This window comes from Cherax quadricarinatus, chromosome 6, assembly GCF_038502225.1.
Source record: "Cherax quadricarinatus isolate ZL_2023a chromosome 6, ASM3850222v1, whole genome shotgun sequence".
In the NCBI taxonomy this organism is placed as follows: Eukaryota; Metazoa; Arthropoda; class Malacostraca; order Decapoda; family Parastacidae; genus Cherax; species Cherax quadricarinatus.
The window spans coordinates 4,241,431-4,266,017 of NC_091297.1; the positions used below are offsets into that span (position 1 = coordinate 4,241,431).

Here is a 24,587-nt window from a genome sequence, read left to right on the forward strand (position 1 = left end):
TTTGGTTTATATAAATTAGATCCATTTATAATTAATAGAATTAGGGAAGAATTTAATAATACACTGGACAAAAAATAATTTTTAAATTTTCTTGGGTAGAATAGTTTGTGGGTGAGTTGTGCAAAGGACCTATCCAGTTGGGTCGGCGCGCGTCAGGTGTTTAACCGTTGTGGGATCTGATAGTGAGGTGTTGCCCAGACCCCTTATATAGCTTCCTTGGATGCTTTACTTTCATAGTTCCTTGATAATGTGAGTAGTCACGAAAGCGCTTGGAATTTCTCTATTCTTTCAGAGTGGTTGTTTTGCATATTCTGAAATCACCTGTTTACTGTGATATTATTGTGTGTATATATATATATATATATATATATATATATATATATATATATATATATATATATATATATATATATATATAAATATGTATATATATATATATATATATATATATATATATATATATATATATTAATATATAATTACATATATATATATATATATATATATATATATATATATATATATATATATATATATATATATATATATATATATATAATGTATATGTATAAATATATATACATATATATATATATATATATATATATATATATATATATATATATATATATATATATATATATGTATGTATATATATATATATATATATATATATATATATATATATATATATATATATATATATATATATATATATATATATATATATATATATATATATATATATATATATATATATATATATATATATATATATATATATATATACATGTGTGTCGTGCCGAATAGGTAAAATTAATCAGTTAAAAAGAATTCATTTAAAATTAAGTCTTTTCTAAAATTTTCTCTTATGCATTTAATGATATATTTTTTCATTTATGTTAATGTAAAAATTAATAATTTTGTAATTTTTAAAAACTTAGCTAAGCTTATTATAACATCGGAATTTAATTTAGTCTAACCAAATAAATATATTTCAATTAAGTTTACAATAATTTAATAATGAACAAACATAATGAAATATATATTTGTCGTTAGATTCAGAATGATTTTTGCTAAATTATTACATACACAAATTTTCGCTTGTCTTATTCGGCAAGAAGAGCGTTGCTATTTAAGCCAAAGTCACAAGTTTTTGCCTTTTCGGCACGACATGTACATATATTAGGGAAGGGACGACACCAAAATTTTTTTCTGATACCGATTCCAAAACTTTCTCTATATTTTTATTTATAAAATTATTATGACTATGATCAATATATGAAGGAATGATTATTATTGAATAGATATTAAATAACCAAGAAATGCCAAATATTTCATAACTTTATTTGTCTGAGATGATAAAGTTATTACTGGTTGTCAACGTCACTTGTCTATAGTGTGTACTCACCTAATTGTGGTTGCAGGGGTCGATTCATAGCTCCTGGCCCGCCTCTTTGCTGGTCGTTACTAGGTCCTCTCTCTCCATTCTCCATGAGCTTTTTCATACCTCTTCTTAAAGGTATGTATGGATCCTGCCTCCACTACATCACTCTCCAGATTATTCCACTTCCTGACAACTCTATGACTGAAGAAATACTCTCTAGCAACTCTGTGACTCATCTGAGTTTTCAACTTCCAGTTGAAACCCTTGTTGCTGTGTGAGATCTCTGATACATTCTGTCCCTAACCACCTCATCAATTCCTCTCAATATTTTATATGTCGCTATCATGTCATCCTTATTTTTCCTGTGCTTCAGTTTCGTCAGGTCGATTTCCCTTAACCTCTCCTCGTAGGACATACCTCTTAGCTCTGGGACTAGTCTTGTTGTAAATCATTTTCCTGTCTTTAATTTCTTGACGTGCTTGACCCGATGTGGGTACCATACTGATGCTGCATACTCTAATATGGGCCTGACGGGTAAGGCGTACAGAGTCTTGAACGATTCCTTGCTAAGGTGTCGAAACGTTATTCTTAGGTATGCTAGGAGCCCATATGCTGCAGTAGTTATTTGAGGTATAATGTTTGGTATTATACCTCATGATCCTTTCCTTTGAGTAAGTTTTGCAGCCTTTAACCTCCTAGGGTGCACTCCGTCTGCAGTCTGTCCGCGTCTCCTTGTAGGCTTACCTGATGCTCATCTACTTGTATTCTTCTCATTAGCTTCACATCGTCTACAAATAGGGACAACTTTGAATCTATCCCTTCTATCATGTCATTCACATATACTAGAAACAGCACCGGACCCAGGACTGACCTTTGTAGAACCCCACTCGACACATGCACCCACTCTGACACATTCGTAACGTACCAGCACACGTTGTTTCCTTCCTGTCAGGTATTCCTTGACCCATTGCAGTACTTTCCCTACTATTCCTGTTTGTTCCTCTAGCTTTTCAACCAGTCTCTTGTATGGAACTATATCGAAAGCATTCTTACAGTAGAAGAAGATGCAGTCAACCTATCCCTCTCTTTCCCGTCTTACCTCTGTTACCCTCTCGTAGAACTACAGTAGGTTTGTGATGCAGAATTTACTTTCCCCTGAAGCTATGCTGGTTGTCATGTATGAGCACATTCCTTTCTGGGTGTTCCACCACTCTTCTGATAATCTTCTCCATAAGGTTACATATTACAAATGTCAGTAACACTGGTCTGTAGTTTAGTGCTGCCTGTCTGTCTCATTCTTAAAAATCGGTACTACGTTTGCTGTCTTCCACACCTCAGGCAGTTGCCCAGTTTCAATAGATTTATTGAAAATTATTGTAAGTGGCACACATAGTGCATCTGCTCCCTCTCTCAGGACCCATGGAGAGATGTTAACTGGGCCCACTGCCTGCAATGTATCCAGTTTATCTAGCAATTTCTTCACCTTCTTCTCAGTTGTGTGCAGTGTGTCCAGCACTTGCTGGTGCACCTTGCTCCCTCGGTTTGCTGATCTGAGTTTCTCACTTACTGATCGCTCCCTGTGAGTTCCCCTCCTTCCTTCCTCAGCCTGATTACCAGGTCCTTGACTGTTGTTTTCCTCCTGATGTGGCTGTATAACAACTTTGGTTTAGATCTGGCTTTTGACGTTATATAATTCTCTTATTACCTCTGGCCCTCTCTCCTTATCCATACATATTCATTTCTAGCTCTTCGCCTCAGCTCCCTGTTTTCCTGAGTCCTTTGCCTTATATACGTTTTCCTTAATCTAGCACACTTGGCTTTGGCCTCTCCACACCTCCAGGTAAACGATTGGCTTGCTCTGACCTTCTCACTGTTTCTGTTGTCTCTTGGCACGAACTTCTCTTCAGTCTCCCTGAACTTTGGGGTCACATGTTCCATCATTTCCTTTACTGTCTTCCCCTCTAGATCTTACCCACTGCATGCAGGAATTGCCTCATATATGTGTACTTCCTTTTTTTGAAGTTTGATTTTCCCATCCTTCTCGTGCTGACTCACTCTTTATTGCTAACTCTGTTATGTATTCGAAACTCAGTACCACGTGATTGCTAACACCGAGGGGTGTTCGTGTGTGATTTTCCCTATATCTGAACTGTTGAAGGTGAATACAAAGTCCAGCCTTGCTGGTTCATCATCTCCTCTTTCTCTGGCTGTGTCCCTAACATGCTAGTACATGAAGCTTTCTAGCACCACCTCTAGCATCTTGGCTCTCCATGTCCCGGTTCCCCATGCAGCTCCAGATTTTCCCAGTCTATCTCCTTGTGGCTGAAATCTCCGATGATGTGTAGCTTTGCTCTGCTTTGTGGACCCTTCTGGCCACCTCACCTAGTGGGGCCACCATCATTCATCCTGTGACTCTCATGACATTCTTGTTTCGGTCTTCTGCTGTTCTGTGGTGGGTTGTGCATCATTGCCATCATCATTTCTGAACCCCCGGTTAGAAGTGTTCATACTATGTAGTCATCTGCTTCACCTCTGACAAGTCCTGCCGTCTCTTCAAAACACCATTAATTTTTGATGAACAATGCTACTTCTTCTTTACTTCTGTTAACCCGGTCTTTCCTCGGGATCTGATATCCAGACAGGAAGATCACATCTGTTATCACCCTTGTGAGCTATGTCTCTGTGAGTGCTATGATGTTCGGGGATGCCTCAATGATTCTTTCCTGCCACTCCTCAGTCTTATTTGTTATTCCATTTTTGTTGGTATACCATACATACAGCTTCCTCTCCAGAACTGTATTCGGGAGGGGGGAACAGAGGCGTTGGTGCAGGCTGAAAGTGTGGTAGACAGGGTTGAATGTTATGGTGGGCTGGTGTTGTGGTGGTATTAGTGCTCTACGAGATGGGAGGGGGGAGTGTGGGTGTGGAGTGTGGTATGTTTCTGGTTATTGTGTTTGGTTGGTGTGGGTTGATAAGGGTTGAGGGGATGCTGTGGGTGATTCTATGGGTGGTTGTGCTTGTTGTTTCCAATGAGGCTGCACTCCACTGTCTGTGAGTACCTGTTCTGTCTTCCTGCCTCTGGCACCTTACTCTCTCTCTCTCTCTCTCTCTCTCTCTCTCTCTCTCAGTTGTTCCCATTCTTTTTGTGTTCTGTTGCAGTCTAGGTACACTTCCTGGTATTTTGGCGAATCCTTTAACTGTGGTTTTCTCTGCAGGATCTTGTTTTGCACCATTTCTGTCTTAAATGTCAATTTCATTGGGCAGCTCGTTTTCATTGAGTACCACCCAAATCTCTGAAAATTTGACAGTCGGATCATATCCTGTCCTGTTACTGCAATATTGCTCTCAATCTCTTTTACCTTCCCCTGTCTTCTTTCGTCATAGGTCTTCCCTTCTGCCTCATGCAGCCCATGAATAACAAGTGACCTCTTCCCATTATGTTTCCCCCCATAATTCTGGGTCTGATTTTAATGTCTTCTTGGTTATTTCCCTTATCATCTCTCAGACTTCGAGTGGCCTTATATCATTTCCTCAAGGGGATTGTTTTTGCCTTCCTCTCCAGACCCCTCACTGTCTGCTGATGTTCTGCACTTTGCACCTATCGGTCCTCACCTCTACAATCTGAATCAGCACTTCCAGTTCATCCACCAGACTCTGCACCTTTGTCTCAGCAGCAACAGCTCATAACTCCCACTTCTTGATCTCTGTAGATATCTTCTCCACTGAGTTGAAAAACTCGCTTTTTTCATCCCCCTGTCCTTCCAGTTTGCTCTTAATCCTTTCTGCCCATGCTTCCTTATACTCCTAGCCATCCCCTATACCCTTGCTTTTCGTCCTGGCATTTTTTGCTTTGGGGTGGGCTTATTGAGTGTGTTATAGTGTTTATGTGTGTGTGTGTGTGTGTGTGTGTGTGTGTGTGTGCGTGTGTGTGTGTGTGTGCGTGTGTGTGTGTATGTGCGCGCGCGTGTGTGTGTGTGTGTGTGTGTGTGTGTGTGTGTGTGTGTGTGTGTGTGTGTGTGTGTGTGTGTGTACTCACCTATTTGTGGTTGCAGGGGGTCGATTTATAGCTCCTGGCCCCGCCTCTTCCCCGGTTACTACTGGGTCCTCTCTCTCCCTGCCCCATGAGCTTTATCAAACCTCGTCTTAAAACTATGTATGGTTCCTGCCTCCACTACATCACTTTCTAGGCTATTCCACTTCCTGACAACTCTATGACTGAAGAAATACTTCCTAACATCCCTTTGACTCATCAAAGTCTTCAACTTCCAATTATAACCTCTTGTTTCTGTGTCCCAGCTTTCGAACATCTGTCTTTGTCCATTATGTCAATTGCTCGCAGTATTTTATATGTCGTTATCATGTGTGTGTGTGTGTGTGTGTGTGTGTGTGTGTGTGTGTGTGTGTGTGTGTGTGTGTGTGTGTTTATGAATAAATGAAAAGACTTACTCTCACAACGGGGTATGGGCGCTGACCAGTTGCCTGACGGGAGACACTTTATTTGTTGCGCCCCGACAAGGGACGATCCCGGGGTGCACGAGAAGTTGACGACTGTGCTCATCCGTGTGTTGTCGGCCGGGTCGTACCGCAGAGACGTCAGCTCGTCTGACTTATTCATGCTGGCGATGTCCGGGCAGTGGATCGCTGTTACAAGAGAAACGGATGGGTAACTAAATGAATGATGACCTGATGGATGAAGAGTATATCGATGACAGATGCAAGGATGGATTGGTGGATGGTTACTTAATATAATTTAATAGAGGAATGAAGACTGGATAAGTGGGTGGATGCACACTGAGTGGGTAGGAAGCTGGAGCAATAATGTGTAAATGTACCTCAACAAAACCTTTTGTTGTGGTACATTTACACATCATTTGTTGTGTTCACTATTTCACCTGTCCATTCCTTAATAAATGTAGTATATAAAAGAGCCGAGGGTCAACATAGTCACATATTGAGGACGTGAGTGAGGAACCGTGTGTATTTTACCCATAGCCAAAAAGTCGTTTTTCCACAGCAGAATTTACACTGCAGCATATAAGTGATTATACTTAGATACAGTAAAGAACTTTTCATTGCATTTATGATTTTAGATGACGTGATTGTATGGACTGAGGAGCAACGTGCTAAATGATGTAAATGACGTAATTCCCCATTTGCCAACGTGCCCAGCAGTTTTCGTTGCAGAAGGTTTGGTGCTGTTACTGCTGCCTGGCTCAGTCACCAACTTGTCAAACTGGCTTATTGGGGGTGGGGCAGCTTTTTTGCGACTGTATGTTCTGCTGTATCTACCACTCATCTTGATGGATATTCTTGCGTCCAGTCACGGAACCACGGAACGTGGTAGATGTTGTAAATGTATGGAATTGGTGGTAGGTTACTTAATCTAATAAATAGCTTATATGTGGATAGCGAGGCACATGTTAAGGTATGTAGGAGAGAGGGAGATTATTTTCCAATAAAAGTAGTTCTTAAAGAGGAATGTGATGTCACAATTGTTGTTAACATATTTAAAGATGTGTTTGTCATAGAGGTGAATGATAGAGTACTGGGGAGAGTTGTAGGATTGAAAGATAATCTGGTATGAAGTGGGAGTTGTCACAGTTGCTCTTTGCAGATGGCACGGTTCTTTTGGAAGATTCTGAAGTTACAAAGGTTGGTGAACGAATTTGGGAGAGTATGCAAAATTAAAAGTGAACATAGGAAGGAACAACGTGATGGGACTACAAAAAATATATATAGGCGATAAGAGACTGGATATCAGATTGGAAGGAGAAAGTGTTCAGATATTTGGGAGTGGACTTGTCGGTGGATGATTCTATGAGAAACAAAGTGAACCGCAGAACTGATGAAGGGAAAAGGATGGGTAGTGCATTGAGTCATCTGTGGAAACAAAGACCTTTATCGGAGGCAAAAATGGGGAATATACTAAAATACAGTGGTACCAACACTGATGTTTAGGTGTGAAGCGTATGTTTTCACAGTTACAGCGAAGTTGAGACAGGAGGCAGTAGAGATGTTGTGTCTGAAGGGAATATGTGGTGCGAATTTACTGCAGAGAATTTATGATTTGGATATTATGAGGTGTGGAGTTACCAAAAGTATTAGAGGGCTGAGGAGGGCGTGATGAGGTGGTTTGAACATCTGGAGAGAATAGAGCAAAATAGGATGACTAGGAGGGGCTATATGTTTAGGGTGGGGGGAAGGAGGGGTATGGATAGTCCTAGGAAAGGTTCGAGAGAGAGGGTAAAGGGGTTTTGAGTATTAGGGGCTTATACATTCAACAGGTTTGTATGAGAGTGTTAGGAGTGAGTGGAAGCAAGTGGTTTCATGATTTGGCGTGCTGTTGGAGTGTGAGTAAAATCAAATTTATGGTGAGAAGTATAGTGCCTGCACTCTGAAGGAGGGGCGAGAATGTTGTGGTTCGGAGGGTCATGTGAACTGTGATGCTGGCATCCATTTATGAAGACAGAGAGAGACGGCGCGAGTGTTAAAAGTATTCATGAAGTGTTCGATGAGTTTGCTTAGTCCTTTGATTTTAAAGTGCATTTAAGAGGGTTAAAATAAAAAAATATATTTATAGGCTGTGACTTTATAAGGAAAGAGACAATCACCTTATAGGTTAGGTAAGGTACGTCAGGAAACAGCACAAGTGTTTCCTGAAGCGGGTCTTAGATGATGACCCGCCGTTGGAGCTTTTGGTCAACTGACTGAGGCCTTCCATTGACTTACCGGTCCATCCCATTAAAACTTATGGTCGTAATTATAACCATTTAGTAATAACCTTATAGAACTGCAGTGTTTCAGTTGAGGTAGACGAGTACTTTGAGTTTCCAATGTCTTAATATATATATGATTCCTGGAATCCAACAGAAAGTGGAGAGGAAAACACTAGCCAAGGAACAAGGTATGGAAGACTACACTGGCATGGGAATACCCAAGATTAGAAGACAAACTTTTATGTTATGCAGAAGATTAAGATTTATGATGGTGAGGATCCATGGCATTCCCTCCTCACCAACATCATGAAATACGAATGTTAATTTCTGCCAAGGAAAGTGTCGGAATGTAAGTGTATCTCGAGTAGTCTTAATATTGCGAGGAAATGGAGGTCATTGCGGCCAATGAGAGTCATATAGCTATACGTAGATCCTAAATACTAGCGTTATTTGTTATTCGTTTCGGTCACGTTTTGTCTGTATGTCAATTAATATTTATGTACGTGATTATGATTTAAATTTAATTGAACGCTGGTGAAAAAGACACTTGCAGAGAGGAACCGTAATGAGACGTTTCGCCTATGCAACAGTGTCATCTTCATGAACGAGAAAATTTATGCAAACGCATCCACCCACTGTATGGGTGAATTTTAAAATAGGAGCACCGAAAGAGGCCTACCGGGTCTTTTCAATCTATGAAAAGTTGGTTGGTTTACGGCATTGACTGAAGTGAATACTTCGTTGATTACTTTGATTTCCTTTTTTGTGTACTGATTGGCACAGTTTACAGTCATTTCCGTCACAGAATGGGTAAGACACATAAGGAACAGTGAATATCTTTCCTGCTGAAACGCTTCGTCTATATATTACGCTTCTTCAGTCAAGTACAGAAGACAATCAATTGGAGACAGCATCAGCAGCGGCGAGGTGAAGATAATGTGATATATTAACCCTGAGGACAGAGTTGTTGGGGAAGAGTTCAACTCCATAGTCTTATGGTAGAGTATCACACAAAAAGACTTAAATAAAGTGGTAGTCCATGGCACTGGGGGAAAAGTCCTGTCATGGATCGAGACATGGATTACCAATAGAAAGCAGAGAGTCTAGGGCATAAATGGAGTGAAATTTGAGTAGGAGACCAGTCACAAGTAGCATTCCACAGACTCATTGGGATTAATAAGTGATATGAGCAAATTCAATGATGATAAAAATAACCAGCCATTTCGTGAATGTGCAAAACATCTGAGAAAAGAGGGGAAAACATGGAAGAGAAATATCGAATACTAAAAAATTGGCTGAAAATGAATGTCTATTATCATGATAATCCATATGGAAAGTGAATAAGAACTGGAAATACTGTGTCCTTTTATTAATGTAATATATTTTGGAAACAAATAAGAACTGTGGAAGTTTGATAATCTAGTGTATTATGAAATGAAAAATATAAATTATTTAATCATCAATATCATCTGTGTATTTTGAAAATGGTACAACACAAAGCGATGGAAATTAATTACTACCTCACTTTTCACAAAGACTGATCAGTTCATTAAGGGTTTCGAATCAAATAGATGAAGTAATTTGAGGTAGAATGAATCATGACTGAGTACGTATCGAAGTCTTTAATGGGTGAGAAAGGCCTGGTGCAATGATGTCTTTAAATGGGCAAGACCGGGTGTTTTGTCTGGATTAGTACCTTTAATCTGGGCATTGAAGTCTCCAAGCCTCGCTTGGAGAACCTTTAAATTTTAATACAAACTAGTGACTCCCCTTTAAGTACGTCACACGAAGAGCTCGTATTTTAAAACTCTATGTCATTATACAAATTAATCTTTTATGTTATAATTAATTTCTTCCTTTCTTGCGTTTGAGCAATAGGTAGAAAAATTGTTCTGTGAATTGAAGAATGTCTAACGATGTCTTCAGAATAAGATGTGGCAACAGCATCCATCTCCTCACATGAGACTGACCGGGGGAGTCGCAGGGATAACTCTGATGTTTATGTCTTTTGAATAATGTTATTATATGTTTTAACTCTGTGGATCTTCTGTGAAGATTTATTGAATAAAGAACACTTAAAAAAAGGTGTAAGGTTTTTATTTCAATTATTCCTCGTAGTTTGGATAATACAATAGTAATGTAGAGACATATTGTGTTCCACCAGTGGATGGAAGTATCAGATTTTCCATGAAATTGAAACTTATGTATCGTAAAGTTTAAAACTAAAATTCCGCACTTTGGTGGTGTTGAACTGTCCATAAGCTGGAAGACACTAACCAGGAATATCTTCCTGGAGTGAGGGTGGAGGGTGGAGTGAGGGTGGAGGTAGAAAGACGGAGTGAGGTGGAGGCAAAGTGGAAGAGAAAGGTGAATGAGCAGTGGGCAGATTTCTGTACTGATAGAATTTTGGGGGTTGACTCATTAGCTGGGTTGTCAAGAGACACTTGAGAGGTGATGCTGAGAGACGCTCTTAATGAGACAATGATTGATGAAAATGTTTGAGGGACATGTACACAAAATATCTCAGTACAGTACACCTTCTTTTCAAGACTTTTAGCGGGTACCTCTGCTCTGAGATGCATTAAGAAAGAGAGAAAGAGATAGATAGATAGATAGATAGAGAGAGAGAGAGAGAGAGAGAGAGAGAGAGAGAGAGAGAGAGAGAGAGAGAGAGAGAGAGAGAGAGAGAGAGAGAGAGAGAGAGAGAGAGAGAGAGAGAGAGAGAGAGAGAGAGAGAGAGAGAGAGAGAGAGAGAGAGAGAGAGAGAGAGAGAGAGAGAACATCACTCCATCTGAGATCATACATACCCAGGATGACTCGAGTATGGAACACATTCGTACAGCATAATGATGTCAACGAGATAAAGTCAGTTGATCAAATGAAAATGCTGGCCCACAGATGGCTCCAACTTCATCCTGTTCCCTACTTGTATGTCTCATAACAATAAAAATGCTTTCAAATGAGCTGATGTAGGTAACAGCTCTTAGCTTGCCAATAAAGTTAGGAATCCTTAACCTGTAAATAGCTGTCAATAAAGCTAGGGATCCTTAACCTGTCAAACCCTGTGTAAAAAAAAAAAAAAAAAAAAGAGAGAGAGAGAGAGAGGTGAAAATAAGACTCTCGTTTGAGAACAATTCACTCTAGCCTTGAAAAGTTAGAATTGCCATCCATTACTCAATATACTGTAATATATATTACTCAGTGTAATATAATATATTTTATTATCACCATCCAGTAAAGTGAAGATGGGTAAATAACAGTGAAGACGGCTGATAAAGAATTACATCAGTCATCGACAGGTATACAAATACGACAAGCGTGGAATTAGAATATTGACACAGGATTTGTTTTGGTCATCTTTATTGAACACATACTTGCGCTCTATTATACACGGGATTACATATATTTCTGCTTAAGATGAAGTGAATCTGAGCGCTTTCTTCACTACGTCTTCATTTGTGGTGGAAATCACCGTGGCTACGTTAATGCTGCTCTTGGTTAATGTGTTCGCGATGTCGCTGGTATTTTCACCAGCTGGCAGAGCAATAAATCTCCCAGGTGAGCGTTCCTGCTTAATGTGTGAATGATCCATAGCGCTCTCCTTCTGTAGTTACTGGTAAGTGCGAAGGAAAGCCTGCCTGAACTTATTGGTTCTTGTGACTTGGTGTAATAAATTATACATAGAATGATTTTTATTGGCTATCTGTTCCTCCTATACAATAAACTTAATGGAATATTCCTTGGAGTCGTGCTTGGCAAACAGAGTAGTCGCATGGAACTGTCTGGGTAAAATGACCAACACAATGTGCACATGACACAGCCATGTTACATCCCTCGGATTGATCGATTTTAAATCGCACATTCCCAAGATGATCTCTGTATCGATTTGTTAATATAAGGCCACTTCAAAACACTGCCAATAGATGGAGTCGCCGAAGGTGAAACAATTGAAGTTGACAACTCAGTTAGGTCTAAGAAATCCGTGGTTAGTAACAGGAGGTCTACGCTGTCAGTGACCTTACGGCTCAGCAGAACGATGGCTTGTGCAGTGGGAAGATGTTAGATTAAAACAAGAAAGCTTCTTGTCTCTGATGTTAATGTCACGCACGACGTTGATGAGGTTACCGAATGCTGAAGGTCTGGTTGATTAATCGTGCCGAGTTTATATAAACGTTTGGCTATCGTGCTAGCAATTCACGTGGAGCGCTACAGATACTCGATGCATTAAGCCTCAGAGAAATACCTGGTTAATATTTCTTTAGTAATCTGTGCGTGTTCACTGGTCTGAGGCTAATGGGTATTAAGTAGAGCAACTTCTTACCCTATATGATGTATTTAAAAATCTGGCCGGACTTCGTATAGAAGTGTTGGGAGAGTTCCTGTACCTTAAGATGTGTCCGAGTCGTCGAGCCAATTATTTACTCTGTTTCAAATGACTACCTATCCTCTTTTGTCCATTGAATTCACTATGATGACATCATCTTTAGCCTGGTCTCTAAGGGATTTCAAGTAGCACTGAGAGATGATGGTGAAGTGTTCCGTGATAGTCCGGTGATAAATCCCTCAACTACGTTGAGGGTTGCGTACTCTCCCTCTGACGCCACCCACTCTTGACTCCCATACCCTGTTGAAACTCATCTCTATTGGACTGATGAAAGTGACACGACCGAAAGGTTTCCTCAGTAAATATCCTAGTACTACATACTTATTTTATACACGATAATTTCGATGTTTTATACTGAGAGTATCTTAGCCTTCTACTTTAGGCTCACAGTCAACAGATTTCTTCCTGGAGTGACTGGAGAAAAAGATTATTCCTAAGTCTACTTTGCCACATCACTCTTAGACACCGCTTCTCTCCTGCAGTTAGCATCTATCTTAAGCAGTGTACTAACAAGTTCGCAGCACAGGTCATGAACACTTTTCACTGACCTTTTCTATTCAGTACCTTTTCCTCAAGCTTTGATCAACATAACTTTGAACTCTCATTTAGCAAAATTACCACCATTCGTTCAGTAAAAGATTAAGATGACTCGGAAAATGCATCACCCATTCAGCACGAGAAAATGGAACAGCACAGGAAGGCCAACCATGATTAGCAATCTTTCAGTCCACTTTCCACCAAATTTCGAGTCACATCAAGAATTCCGCTCACCCTTAACCACTCAACTTGGACATCACACACCTGGCACTCTCCTCACCCTAAACCAAGAAACTGGAACATCATGCTAGGAATTCCACTCACCTTTAATCTCAAGCTTGACGATGTGTTTGTGCCCTAAGGGTGTGACGCAGGCGTAGGCACCTGAGTCCTTCTCCTGCGCCTTGAAGATGGAGAGTCGATATTCGAGTTGCATGTTACGCCCAGGAGCATTGGCCCAGCCATTCGGGTACGGTCTGATGGGTCAAGGCGGTACAGTGGGGGGAAACGTGTAGAGACATGCAGTGGCGGCATAGTGGGAGAGTGTGCAACGGTGGCACGGGAAGAGAGGGTGTAAAACGGGTGAAGGGAGAATGAAGTGCAATCAGCGACAGTACAGGGATAAGATGGAATGAAGGATGTAAAGTAGGTGGTGGGAGGGATGGGTGGAGGGTATGTAGTAAAGGGCACAGGGAGGAAAGATGTAAAGCAAAGGCACAAGGGAAGGGAGAGTGTGTAGAAAAGGAACGAGGATAGGGAGGGTGTGAAGCGGAGACAAGGGAAAGAAGTAAGGTAAATTGAGGGAGGGAGAACGTATACCTGGTTAGTGAATATACTACTGAAGTTTGTTTCTGTATAAAGTACACAAACAATATGTGTGTTTGTGTACATAAAATATATATCCACATACAGTATATGTGTACGTTTGTACACTTATACCAATTTGTGTAACATTATAGTATGTCACTGTTAATATACATATTTGTGTATATATGTATACCGTATGTGTACATGAAAATCCTCATATATTTATATGTATATCGTATGTGTACATGAAAATCCTCATATATTTTCATTCACTCACACAAAAATATCATTCCTTATTTTTTTCGTCCTATAGACATCGTGTCCACTATAAGGAGCGTTTGTTACGGCAGGTGTACAGTGCGTCGAGTTCTGCACTCCAAACACCGACAAAAAATATTTCTGACACTATTTAACAGAATAAAGTTAACTTCGTCAACTCTGAAGTATTAAATCTCGGCATCATATAGCTACCAGTAGTTGTTGTTGTTACTCCTACTACTACTACTACTACTACTACCAACAATAAAGTGGGCCAGTAGACCAACAGCAGTGCTTATGCTCTTACATCTCACATATACCCCTCTAGGTTCTTGTAATGTTTGTCTGGGCTCGTCAAGGTTCCTGGAGAGCTAATCGTTGTGCAGTAAAATGTCATAAATTGTACATACGTTTTTACTTACCATAACAACAACAAAATTATACATTAATCTTCCTTCAAGATTTCCGAGCAATAACTTGAGAACAATCAACAGATAAGCTTCAAACTTTGAACACTGATGTATCGTACTTAGATAAAGGTTTGCAATGTTAATGAGCTGTTCCCATTTACCAATTTTCAGGATAAAAACAGTATTGCAACGTCCGAGCGATAACTCGAGAATGCTTGTTAATATCGGTTTCAAACTTTCAATGCCGGTGTTTCTTACCTATTTAAAAGGATGTCTAATAGGCTTTGTAGATACTAATTTACCAATTTAAAAAAAAAAATCTGTACTAAATATTTGTAATTCCCTTAAACTATTTTGGAGAAATTTTTACTGTATATCTCAGAAAATTAAGCATATATAAACTTTTTAATTATAGCTCTTTAGAATGTTGTGGTGTGATTTATTTTCACGGACAAAAACTGCTGTTTCATAATGATCATTATATTGGTGTGTGTGGTAATGTAGCGAGGATAATGAACCTCCACGTACCACTCAAAACATTTATGAAAATAACTCTGAAACTCTACGGACGTGGTTTATCTAGTTTCGTTTGACTGGTCATATATTTTGTGTGAACGTGTTGAATTCCAACTCTTGGGCCTTTCAAGTTTACTGAAAGTAAGGTCCCGGGTCTTTTAAACGCGTTTATCCCGAGCTCTTGGACCTTTCTGGGATGTAAAGAAAGGAAGGAATTTATTTCTAGCTCATAGGTTTCTTTTAAAGGAGTTGCGGTACGGCTACTAACTCTCTTTCTGATACATATATATACATATATATTATATGCAATATGCACCTCACATATTGACATGATAGACACCTAGTCTGGTTCTTATGCTAGACATCTAGCCTGGTTCTTATGCTAGTCACCTAGCCTGGTTCTTATGCTAGACACCTAGCCTGGTCCTTATGCTAGTCACCTAGCCTGGTCTTTATGCTAGACACCTAGCCTGGTCATTATGCTAGACACCTAGCCTGGTTCCTCACGCTAGACACCTAGCCTGGTCCTTATGCTAGTCACCTAGCCTGGTCCTTATGCTAGTCACCTAGCCTGGTCCTTATGCTAGTCACCTAGCCTGGTCCTTATGCTAGTCACCTAGCCTGGTCCTTATGCTAGTCACCTAGCCTGGTCTTTATGCTAGACACCTAGCCTGGTTCTTATGCTAGTCACCTAGCCTGGTCTTTATGCTAGACACCTAGCCTGGTCCTTATGCTAGTCACCTAGCCTGGTCCTTATGCTAGTCACCTAGCCTGGTCCTTATGCTAGTCACCTAGCCTGGTCTTTATGCTAGTCACCTAGCCTGGTCCTTATGCTAGTCACCTAGCCTGGTCCTTATGCTAGACACCTAGCCTGGTCCTTATGCTAGTCACCTAGCCCGGTCCTTATGCTAGTCACCTAGCCTGGTCCTTATGCTAGTCACCTAGCCTGGTCCTTATGCTAGTCACCTAGCCTGGTCCTTATGCTAGTCACCTAGCCTGGTCCTTATGCTAGTCACCTAGCCTGGTCCTTATGCTAGTCACCTAGCCTGGTCCTTATGCTAGTCACCTAGCCTGGTCTTTATGCTAGACACCTAGCCTGGTTCTTATGCTAGTCACCTAGCCTGGTCTTTATGCTAGACACCTAGCCTGGTCCTTATGCTAGTCACCTAGCCTGGTCCTTATGCTAGTCACCTAGCCTGGTCCTTATGCTAGTCACCTAGCCTGGTCTTTATGCTAGTCACCTAGCCTGGTCCTTATGCTAGTCACCTAGCCTGGTCCTTATGCTAGACACCTAGCCTGGTCCTTATGCTAGTCACCTAGCCCGGTCCTTATGCTAGTCACCTAGCCTGGTCCTTATGCTAGACACCTAGCCTGGTCCCATGCTAGTCACCTAGCCTGGTCCTTATGCTAGTCACCTAGCCTGGTCCTTATGCTAGTCACCTAGCCTGGACTTTATGCTAGTCACCTAGCCTGGTCTTTATGCTAGTCACCTAGCCTGGTCCTTATGCTAGTCACCTAGCCTGGCCCTTATGCTAGTCACCTAGCCTGGTCTTTATGCTAGACACCTAGCCTGGTTCTTATGCTAGTCACCTAGCCTGGTTCTTATGCTAGTCACCTAGCCTGGTCTTTATGCTAGATACCTAGCCTGGTTCTTATGCTAGTCACCTAGCCTGGTTCTTATGCTAGTCACCTAGGCTGGTCCCATGCTAGTCACCTAGCCTGGTCCTTATGCTAGTCACCTAGCCTGGTCTTTATGCTAGTCACCTAGCCTGGTCCTTATGCTAGTCACCTAGCCTGGTCCTTATGCTAGTCACCTAGCCTGGTCCTTATGCTAGCCACCTAGCCTGGTCCTTATGCTAGTCACCTAGCCTGGTCCTTATGCTAGACACCTAGCCTGGTCCTTATTCTAGTCACCTAGCCTGGTCTTTATGCTAGACACCTAGCCTGGTTCTTATGCTAGTCACCTAGCCTGGTTCTTATGCTAGTCACCTAGCCTGGTCTTTATGCTAGACACCTAGCCTGGTCCTTATGCTAGTCACCTAGCCTGGTCCTTATGCTAGTCACCTAGCCTGGTCCTTATGCTAGTCACCTAGCCTGGTCTTTATGCTAGTCACCTAGCCTGGTCCTTATGCTAGTCACCTAGCCTGGTCCTTATGCTAGACACCTAGCCTGGTCCTTATGCTAGTCACCTAGCCCGGTCCTTATGCTAGTCACCTAGCCTGGTCCTTATGCTAGACACCTAGCCTGGTCCTTATGCTAGTCACCTAGCCTGGTCCTTATGCTAGTCACCTAGCCTGGTCCTTATGCTAGCCACCTAGCCTGGACTTTATGCTAGTCACCTAGCCTGGTCCTTATGCTAGTCACGTAGCCTGGTCCTTATGCTAGTCACCTAGCCTGGTCTTTATGCTAGTCACCTAGCCTGGTCCTTATGCTAGTCACCTAGCCTGGCCCCCTTATGCTAGTCACCTAGCCTGGTCTTTATGCTAGACACCTAGCCTGGTCCTTATGCTAGACACCTAGCCTGGTCCTTATCCTAGTCACCTAGCCTGGTCCTTATGCTAGTCACCTAGCCTGGTCCTTATGCTAGTCACCTAGCCTGGTTCTTATGCTAGTCACCTAGCCTGGTCCTTATGCTAGTCACCTAGCCTGGTCCTTATGCTAGTCACCTAGCCTGGTCCTTATGCTAGTCACCTAGCCTGGTCCTTATGCTAGTCACCTAGCCTGGTCCTTATGCTAGACACTTAGCCTGGTCCTTATGCTAGTCACCTAGCCTGGTCCCATGCTAGTCACCTAGCCTGGTCCTTATGCTAGTCACCTAGCCTGGTCTTTATGCTAGTCACCTAGCCTGGTCCTTATGCTAGTCACCTAGCCTGGACTTTATGCTAGTCACCTAGCCTGGTCTTTATGCTAGTCACCTAGCCTGGTCCTTATGCTAGTCACCTAGCCTGGCCCTTATGCTAGTCACCTAGCCTGGTCTTTATGCTAGACACCTAGCCTGGTTCTTATGCTAGTCACCTAGCCTGGTTCTTATGCTAGTCACCTAGCCTGGTCTTTATGCTAGACACCTAGCCTGGTTCTTATGCTAGTCACCTAGCCTGCTAGTCACCTAGGCTGGTATGCTAGTCACCTAGCCTGGTCCTTATGCTAGTCACCTAGCCTGGTCTTTATGCTAGTCACCTAGCCTGGTCGTTATGCTAGTCACCTAGCCTGGTCCTTATGCTAGTCACCTAGCCTGGTCCTTATGCTAGCCACCTAGCCTGGTCCTTATGCTAGTCACCTAGCCTGGTCCTTATGCTAGACACCTAGCCTGGTCCTTATTCTAGTCACCTAGCCTGGTCTTTATGCTAGACACCTAGCCTGGTTCTTATGCTAGTCACCTAGCCTGGTTCTTATGCTAGTCACCTAGCCTGGTCTTTATGCTAGACACCTAGCCTGGTCCTTATGCTAGTCACCTAGCCTGGTCCTTATGCTAGTCACCTAGCCTGGTCCTTATGCTAGTCACCTAGCCTGGTCTTTATGCTAGTCACCTAGCCTGGTCCTTATGCTAGTCACCTAGCCTGGTCCTTATGCTAGACACCTAGCCTGGTCCTTATGCTAGTCACCTAGCCCGGTCCTTATGCTAGTCACCTAGCCTGGTCCTTATGCTAGACACCTAGCCTGGTCCTTATGCTAGTCACCTAGCCTGGTCCTTATGCTAGTCACCTAGCCTGGTCCTTATGCTAGCCACCTAGCCTGGACTTTATGTCACCTAGCCTGGTCCTTATGCTAGTCAGTAGTCACCTACCTAGCCTGCTAGTCCTAGCCTGGCCCCCCTTATGCTTTATGTCAGCCTGGTCCTTATGCTAGACACCTAGCCTGGTCCTTATAGTCACCTAGTCACCTAGCCTGGTCCTTATGCTAGTCACCTAGCCTGGTTCTTATGCTAGTCACCTAGCCTGGTCCTTATGCTAGTCACCTAGCCTTATGCTAGTCACCTAGCCCCTTATGCTAGTGCTACCTAGCCTGGTCCTTATGCTTTAGCCTGGTCCTTATGCTAGTCACCTAGCCTGGTCTTTATGCTAGACACCTATGGTTCTTAGCTAGTCACCTAGCCTGGTTCTTATGCTAGTTAGCCTGGTCCTAGTCACCTAGCCTGGTCCTTATGCTAGTCACCTAGCCTGGTCCTTATGCTAGTCACCTAGCCTGGTACTTATGCTAGTCACCTAGCCTGGTCTTTATGCTAGTCACCTAGCCTGGTCCTTATGCTAGTCACCTAGCCTGGTCCTTATGCTTATGTCCTTAGCTAGTCACCTAGCCCGGTCCTTATGCTAGTCACCTAGCCTGGTCCTTATGCTAGACACCTAGCCTGGTCCTTATGCTAGTCACCTAGCCTGGACTTTATGCTAGTCACCTAGCCTGGTCTTTATGCTAGTCACCTAGCCTGGTCCTTATGCTAGTCACCTAGCCTGGCCCTTATGATAGTCACCTAGCCTGGTCTTTATGCTAGACACCTAGCCTGGTTCTTATGCTAGTCACCTAGCCTGGTTCTTATGCTAGTCACCTAGCCTGGTCTTTATGCTAGACACCTAGCCTGGTTCTTATGCTAGTCACCTAGCCTGGTTCTTATGCTAGTCACCTAGCCTGGTCCCATGCTAGTCACCTAGCCTGGTCCTCACGCTAGACACTTAGCCTGGTCCTCACGCTAGACACCTAGCCTGGTCCTCACGCTAGTCACCTAGCCTGGTCCTCACGCTAGTCACCTAGCCTGGTCCTCATGCTAGTCACCTAGCCTGTTCCTCACTTTAGACAGGTAACATGGTACTCACGTTGGACATCTTCCTGGTCGTCACACTAGAAACTTAGCTTGGTTCTCACACTAGACACGTAGCCTAGTCCTCATGCTAGATATCTAGCCTAGTACTTACATTGAACACCTAGTCTGGTTCTGACACCAGATACCTAGCCTGGTCCTCACAAGGAACACCTAACCTAGTCCCCACACTAAACACTTAGCATGGTCTTTACATAATTAATCTAGCCTGGTTCTCACAATAGACAACAAGTCAGGTCCTCATACTGGACACATGGTCAGGTCCCTAAATTGGGTAGGCCATCACATGGCATCCTTGTTCTAATTCCCTTATCAATATCCAGCTAGATCCTCACACTTGACACTTAGCGTAGTCCTCAAAGTAGACCCCTAGCCTGGGTCTCATCTCGCCTGGCCATCATACTGGACACATTGCAGGTCCTTAAACTGGCTAAGTCATCACACGATACTCCTGGTCATGTCCCCTCAGTCAATATCTGGCTAGGTCCTCACACTTCCCAGGTGTTCACACTCACACTAATCCTCCGACAGCCTTCGGCTTTGCTCCGCCTTTTCCACCCTTCTTGTTTCCTTTTCTTCTTCGTTTCTTCCCGGGCAAGAGTCTGTGGGAGAGACGGGAAGACTCTGTAGTGTAAGCAGTCACCACCACACACCAAACAGTTATAAGAGGACAGCAAACGAATGAAAGAACGGGTGGGGATTGGTTCAGCATGAACCAGTACACGTAAGCAAACGCTATGACATATTTATTAGAAAACGTTTCGGTCCTGGGACCTTGATCACTTCTAACATACAGAGGTAGAAAAACATTATATATATAGGCGGAGAGTCTTTCTACCTCTGCATGTTAGAAGTGATCAAGGTCCCAGGACCTTGATCACTCCTAACTTGTCGGTATTTATTACCAAGGTTTATACCATGATCCAGTACACAACGCACCAGCCTGGTAGTTTTAAGACAAGCTTACCAGGGGTTCCAGACCCACCCGTTCTCTGATTTGAAATGAGTCATCTTTTCAAGAAGGAACACTGAAAGGTTATGTAATGTGAAAGATGTCTGAGGAAATATAAATAAACGACAGAAGAGAAGAGAGATAGATAGATAGATAGATAGATAGATAGAGAGAGAGAGAGAGAGAGAGAGAGAGAGAGAGAGAGAGAGAGAGAGAGAGAGAGAGAGAGAGAGAGAGAGAGAGAGAGAGAGAGAGAGAGAGAGAGAGAGAGAGAGAGAGAGAGAGAGAGAGAGAGAGAGAGGTCATGATAAAAGCATTAAAATAAAACATTTTAGACATTAAATTTGGCTGGAGGAGACCATGAGGGATGGATGATGTTATACTGGAAAAGAGTTTAGATGAAGGAAATGAAATTTGTGGTGAACGAGGCTCCATAAGAAGATATATAGTGAGAGAAAACTTAGGTTTATATACAATGAGAGAAAACTTAGGTTTATATACAGTGAGAGAAAACTTAGGTTTACATACAATGAGAGAAAACTTAGGTTTATATACAGTGAGAGAAAACTTAGGTTTATATACAGTGAGAGAAAACTTAGGTTTATATACAATGAGAGAAAACTTAGGTTTATATACAATGAGAAAAAACTTAGGTTTATATACAGTGAGAGACAACTTAGGTTTATATACACTGAGAAAAAACTTAGGTTTATATACACTGAGAAAAAACTTAGGTTTATATACACTGAGAAAAAACTTAGGTTTATATACAGTGAGAGACAACTTAGGTTTATATACAGTGAGAGACAACTTAGGTTTATATACAGTGAGAGAAAACTTAGGTTTATATACAGTGAGAGAAAACTTAGGATTATATACAGGAATGAGATTACATTTGGAATGGAAGATGTGGAATTTAGAACTGAATGGAATCCTCAAGACTAACTTTTTTGAGCAAATATAGAGAGAAGTTTTTAATTAATATAAAAAATAACATTTTTTTAGCGTGATAAAATTTCTAAATGGTAGTCTGGCTCTGTCCTTCTACATATAAAGAAAATCTGGGAGCAATAAAATCTAGAGAGAATGAGAGACCAAAGTAAAGACGAGATTATCCTCACACATAAGGCAACACTTAGGTGATAAAGTTTGCAGAAATTCGGCATAAAATAAAGACATATAAGCAACACGAAAGGCGATATATTAAGGAAACGTTTCACCCACTAGGAGGAGGGGCTGTGTCGATCCTACAGTCGACATTGTGTCTTAGTGGGGGGAAACGTTGTCTTAAGATGTCCTTAGTGATTGCCCTAAAGTCTGCCACTATTGATATATATTGTCCTCGCACTAGCAATATGGTAATCATAAAAGAATTATGTATGTATAAATATATATATATATATATATATATATATATATATATATATATATATATATATATATATAGCTGTGTGTGTGTGTGTGTGTGTGTGTGTGTGTGTGTGTGTGTGTGTGTGTGTGTGTGTGTGTGTGTACTCACCTAGTTGTACTCACCTAGTTGAGGTTGCGGGGGTCGAGTCCGAGCTCCTGGCCCCGCCTCTTCACTGATCGCTACTAGGTCACTCTCCCTGAGCCGTGAGCTTTATCGTACCTCTGCTTAAAGCTATGTATGGATCCTGCCTCCACTACATCGCTTCCCAAACTATTCCACTTACTGACTACTCTGTGGCTGAAGAAATACTTCCTAACATCCCTGTGATTCATCTGTGTCTTTAGCTTCCAACTGTGTCCCCCTTGTTACTGTGTCCAATCTCTGGAACATCCTGTTTTTGTCCACCTTGTCAATTCCTCTCAGTATTTTGTATGTCGTTATCATGTCCCCCCCTATCTCTCCTGTCCTCCAGTGTCGTCAGGTTGATTTCCCTTAACCTCTCCTCGTAGGACATACCTCTTAGCTCTGGGACTAGTCTTGTTGCAAACCTTTGCACTTTCTCTAGTTTCTTTACGTGCTTGGCTAGGTGTGGGTTCCAAACTGGTGCCGCATACTCCAATATGGGCCTAACGTATACGGTGTACAGGGTCCTGAACGATTCCTTATTAAGATGTCGGAATGCTGTTCTGAGGTTTGCTAGGCGCCCATATGCTGCAGCAGTTATTTGGTTGATGGTGCGCTTCAGGAGATGTGCCTGGTGTTATACTCACCCCAAGATCTTTTTCCTTGAGTGAGGTTTGTAGTCTCTGACCCCCTAGACTGTACTCCGTTTGCGGCCTTCTTTGCCCTTCCCCAATCTTCATGACTTTGCACTTGGTGGGATTGAACTCCAGGAGCCAATTGCTGGACCAGTTCTGCAGCCTGTCCAGATCCCTTTGTAGTTCTGCCTGGTCTTCGATCGAGTGTATTCTTCTCATCAACTTCACGTCATCTGCAAACAGGGACACCTCAGAGTCTATTCCTTCCGTCATGTCGTTCACAAATACCAGAAACAGCACTGGTCCTAGGACTGACCCCTGCGGGACCCCGCTGGTCACAGGTGCCCACTCTGACACCTCGCCACGTACCATGACTCGCTGCTGTCTTCCTGACAAGTATTCCCTGATCCATTGTAGTGCCTTCCCCTGTTATCCGTGCTTGGTCCTCCAGTTTTTGCACCAATCTCTTGTGTGGAACTGTGTCAAACGCCTTCTTGCAGTCCAAGAAAATGCAATCCACCCACCCCTCTCTCTCTTGTCTTACTGCTGTCACCATGTCATAGAACTCCAGTAGGTTTGTGACACAGGATTTCCCGTCCCTGAAACCATGCTGGCTGCTGTTGATGAGATCATTCCTTTCTAGGTGTTCCACCACTCTTCTCCTGATAATCTTCTCCATGATTTTGCATACTATACATGTCAGTGACACTGGTCTGTAGTTTAATGCTTCATGTCTGTCTCCTTTTTTAAAGATTGGGACTACATTTGCTGTCTTCCATGCCTCAGGCAATCTCCCTGTTTCGATAGATGTATTGAATATTGTTGTTAGGGGTACACATAGCGCCTCTGCTCCCTCTCTCAATACCCATGGGGAGATGTTATCTGGCCCCATTGCCTTTGAGGTATCTAGCTCACTCAGAAGCCTCTTCACTTCTTCCTCGGTTGTGTGCACTGTGTCCAGCACTTGGTGGTGTGCCCCACCTCTCCGTCTTTCTGGAGTCCCTTCTGTCTCCTCTGTGAACACTTCTTTGAATCTCTTGTTGAGTTCTTCACATACTTCCCGGTCATTTCCTGTTGTCTCTCCTCCTTCCTTCCTTAGCCTGATTACCTGGTCCTTGACTGTTGTTTTCCTCCTGATGTGGCTGTACAACAGTTTCGGGTCAGATTTGGCTTTCGCTGCTATGTCATTTTCATATTGTCTTTGGGCCTCCCTTCTTATCTGTGCATATTCATTTCTGGCTCTACGACTGTTCTCCTTATTCTCCTGGGTCCTTTGCCTTCTATATTTCTTCCATTCCCTAGCACACTTGGTTTTTGCCTCCCTGCACCTTTGGGTAAACCATGGGCTCATCCTGGCTTTTTCATTACTCCTGTTACCCTTGGGTACAAACCTCTCCTCAGCCTCCTTGCATTTTATTGCTACATATTCCATCATCTCATTAACTGGTTTCCCTGCCAGTTCTCTGTCCCACTGTCCACACTGTGTGTGTGTGTGAGTGTGTGTGTGTGTGTGTGTGGGTGTGTGTGTGTGTGTGTGTGTGTGTGTGTGTGTGTGTGTGTGTGTGTGTGTGTGTGTGTGTGTGTGTGTGTGTGTGTGTGTGTGTGTGTGTGTGTGTGTGTGTGTGTGTGTGTGTGAGTGTG

At 42.4% G+C, this 24,587-nt stretch overlaps 1 protein-coding gene across 5 annotated transcripts in view; it reads right to left on the reverse strand.

Moving 5' to 3' along the window:
• Positions 1-24,587, reverse strand: part of Hasp (Hig-anchoring scaffold protein) — an 809,679-nt gene that overhangs the window by 73,437 nt on the left and 711,655 nt on the right. For all 5 annotated transcript variants that reach the window (XM_070079939.1, XM_070079946.1, XM_070079933.1 and 2 more), the window contains 3 exons: positions 20,341-20,427; positions 13,349-13,500; positions 5,834-6,028 (listed from right to left, as the gene is read on the reverse strand). In XM_070079939.1, coding sequence (XP_069936040.1) covers positions 5,834-6,028; positions 13,349-13,500; positions 20,341-20,427 — 434 coding nt within the window. The remainder of the gene's footprint in view (positions 1-5,833; positions 6,029-13,348; positions 13,501-20,340; positions 20,428-24,587) is intronic.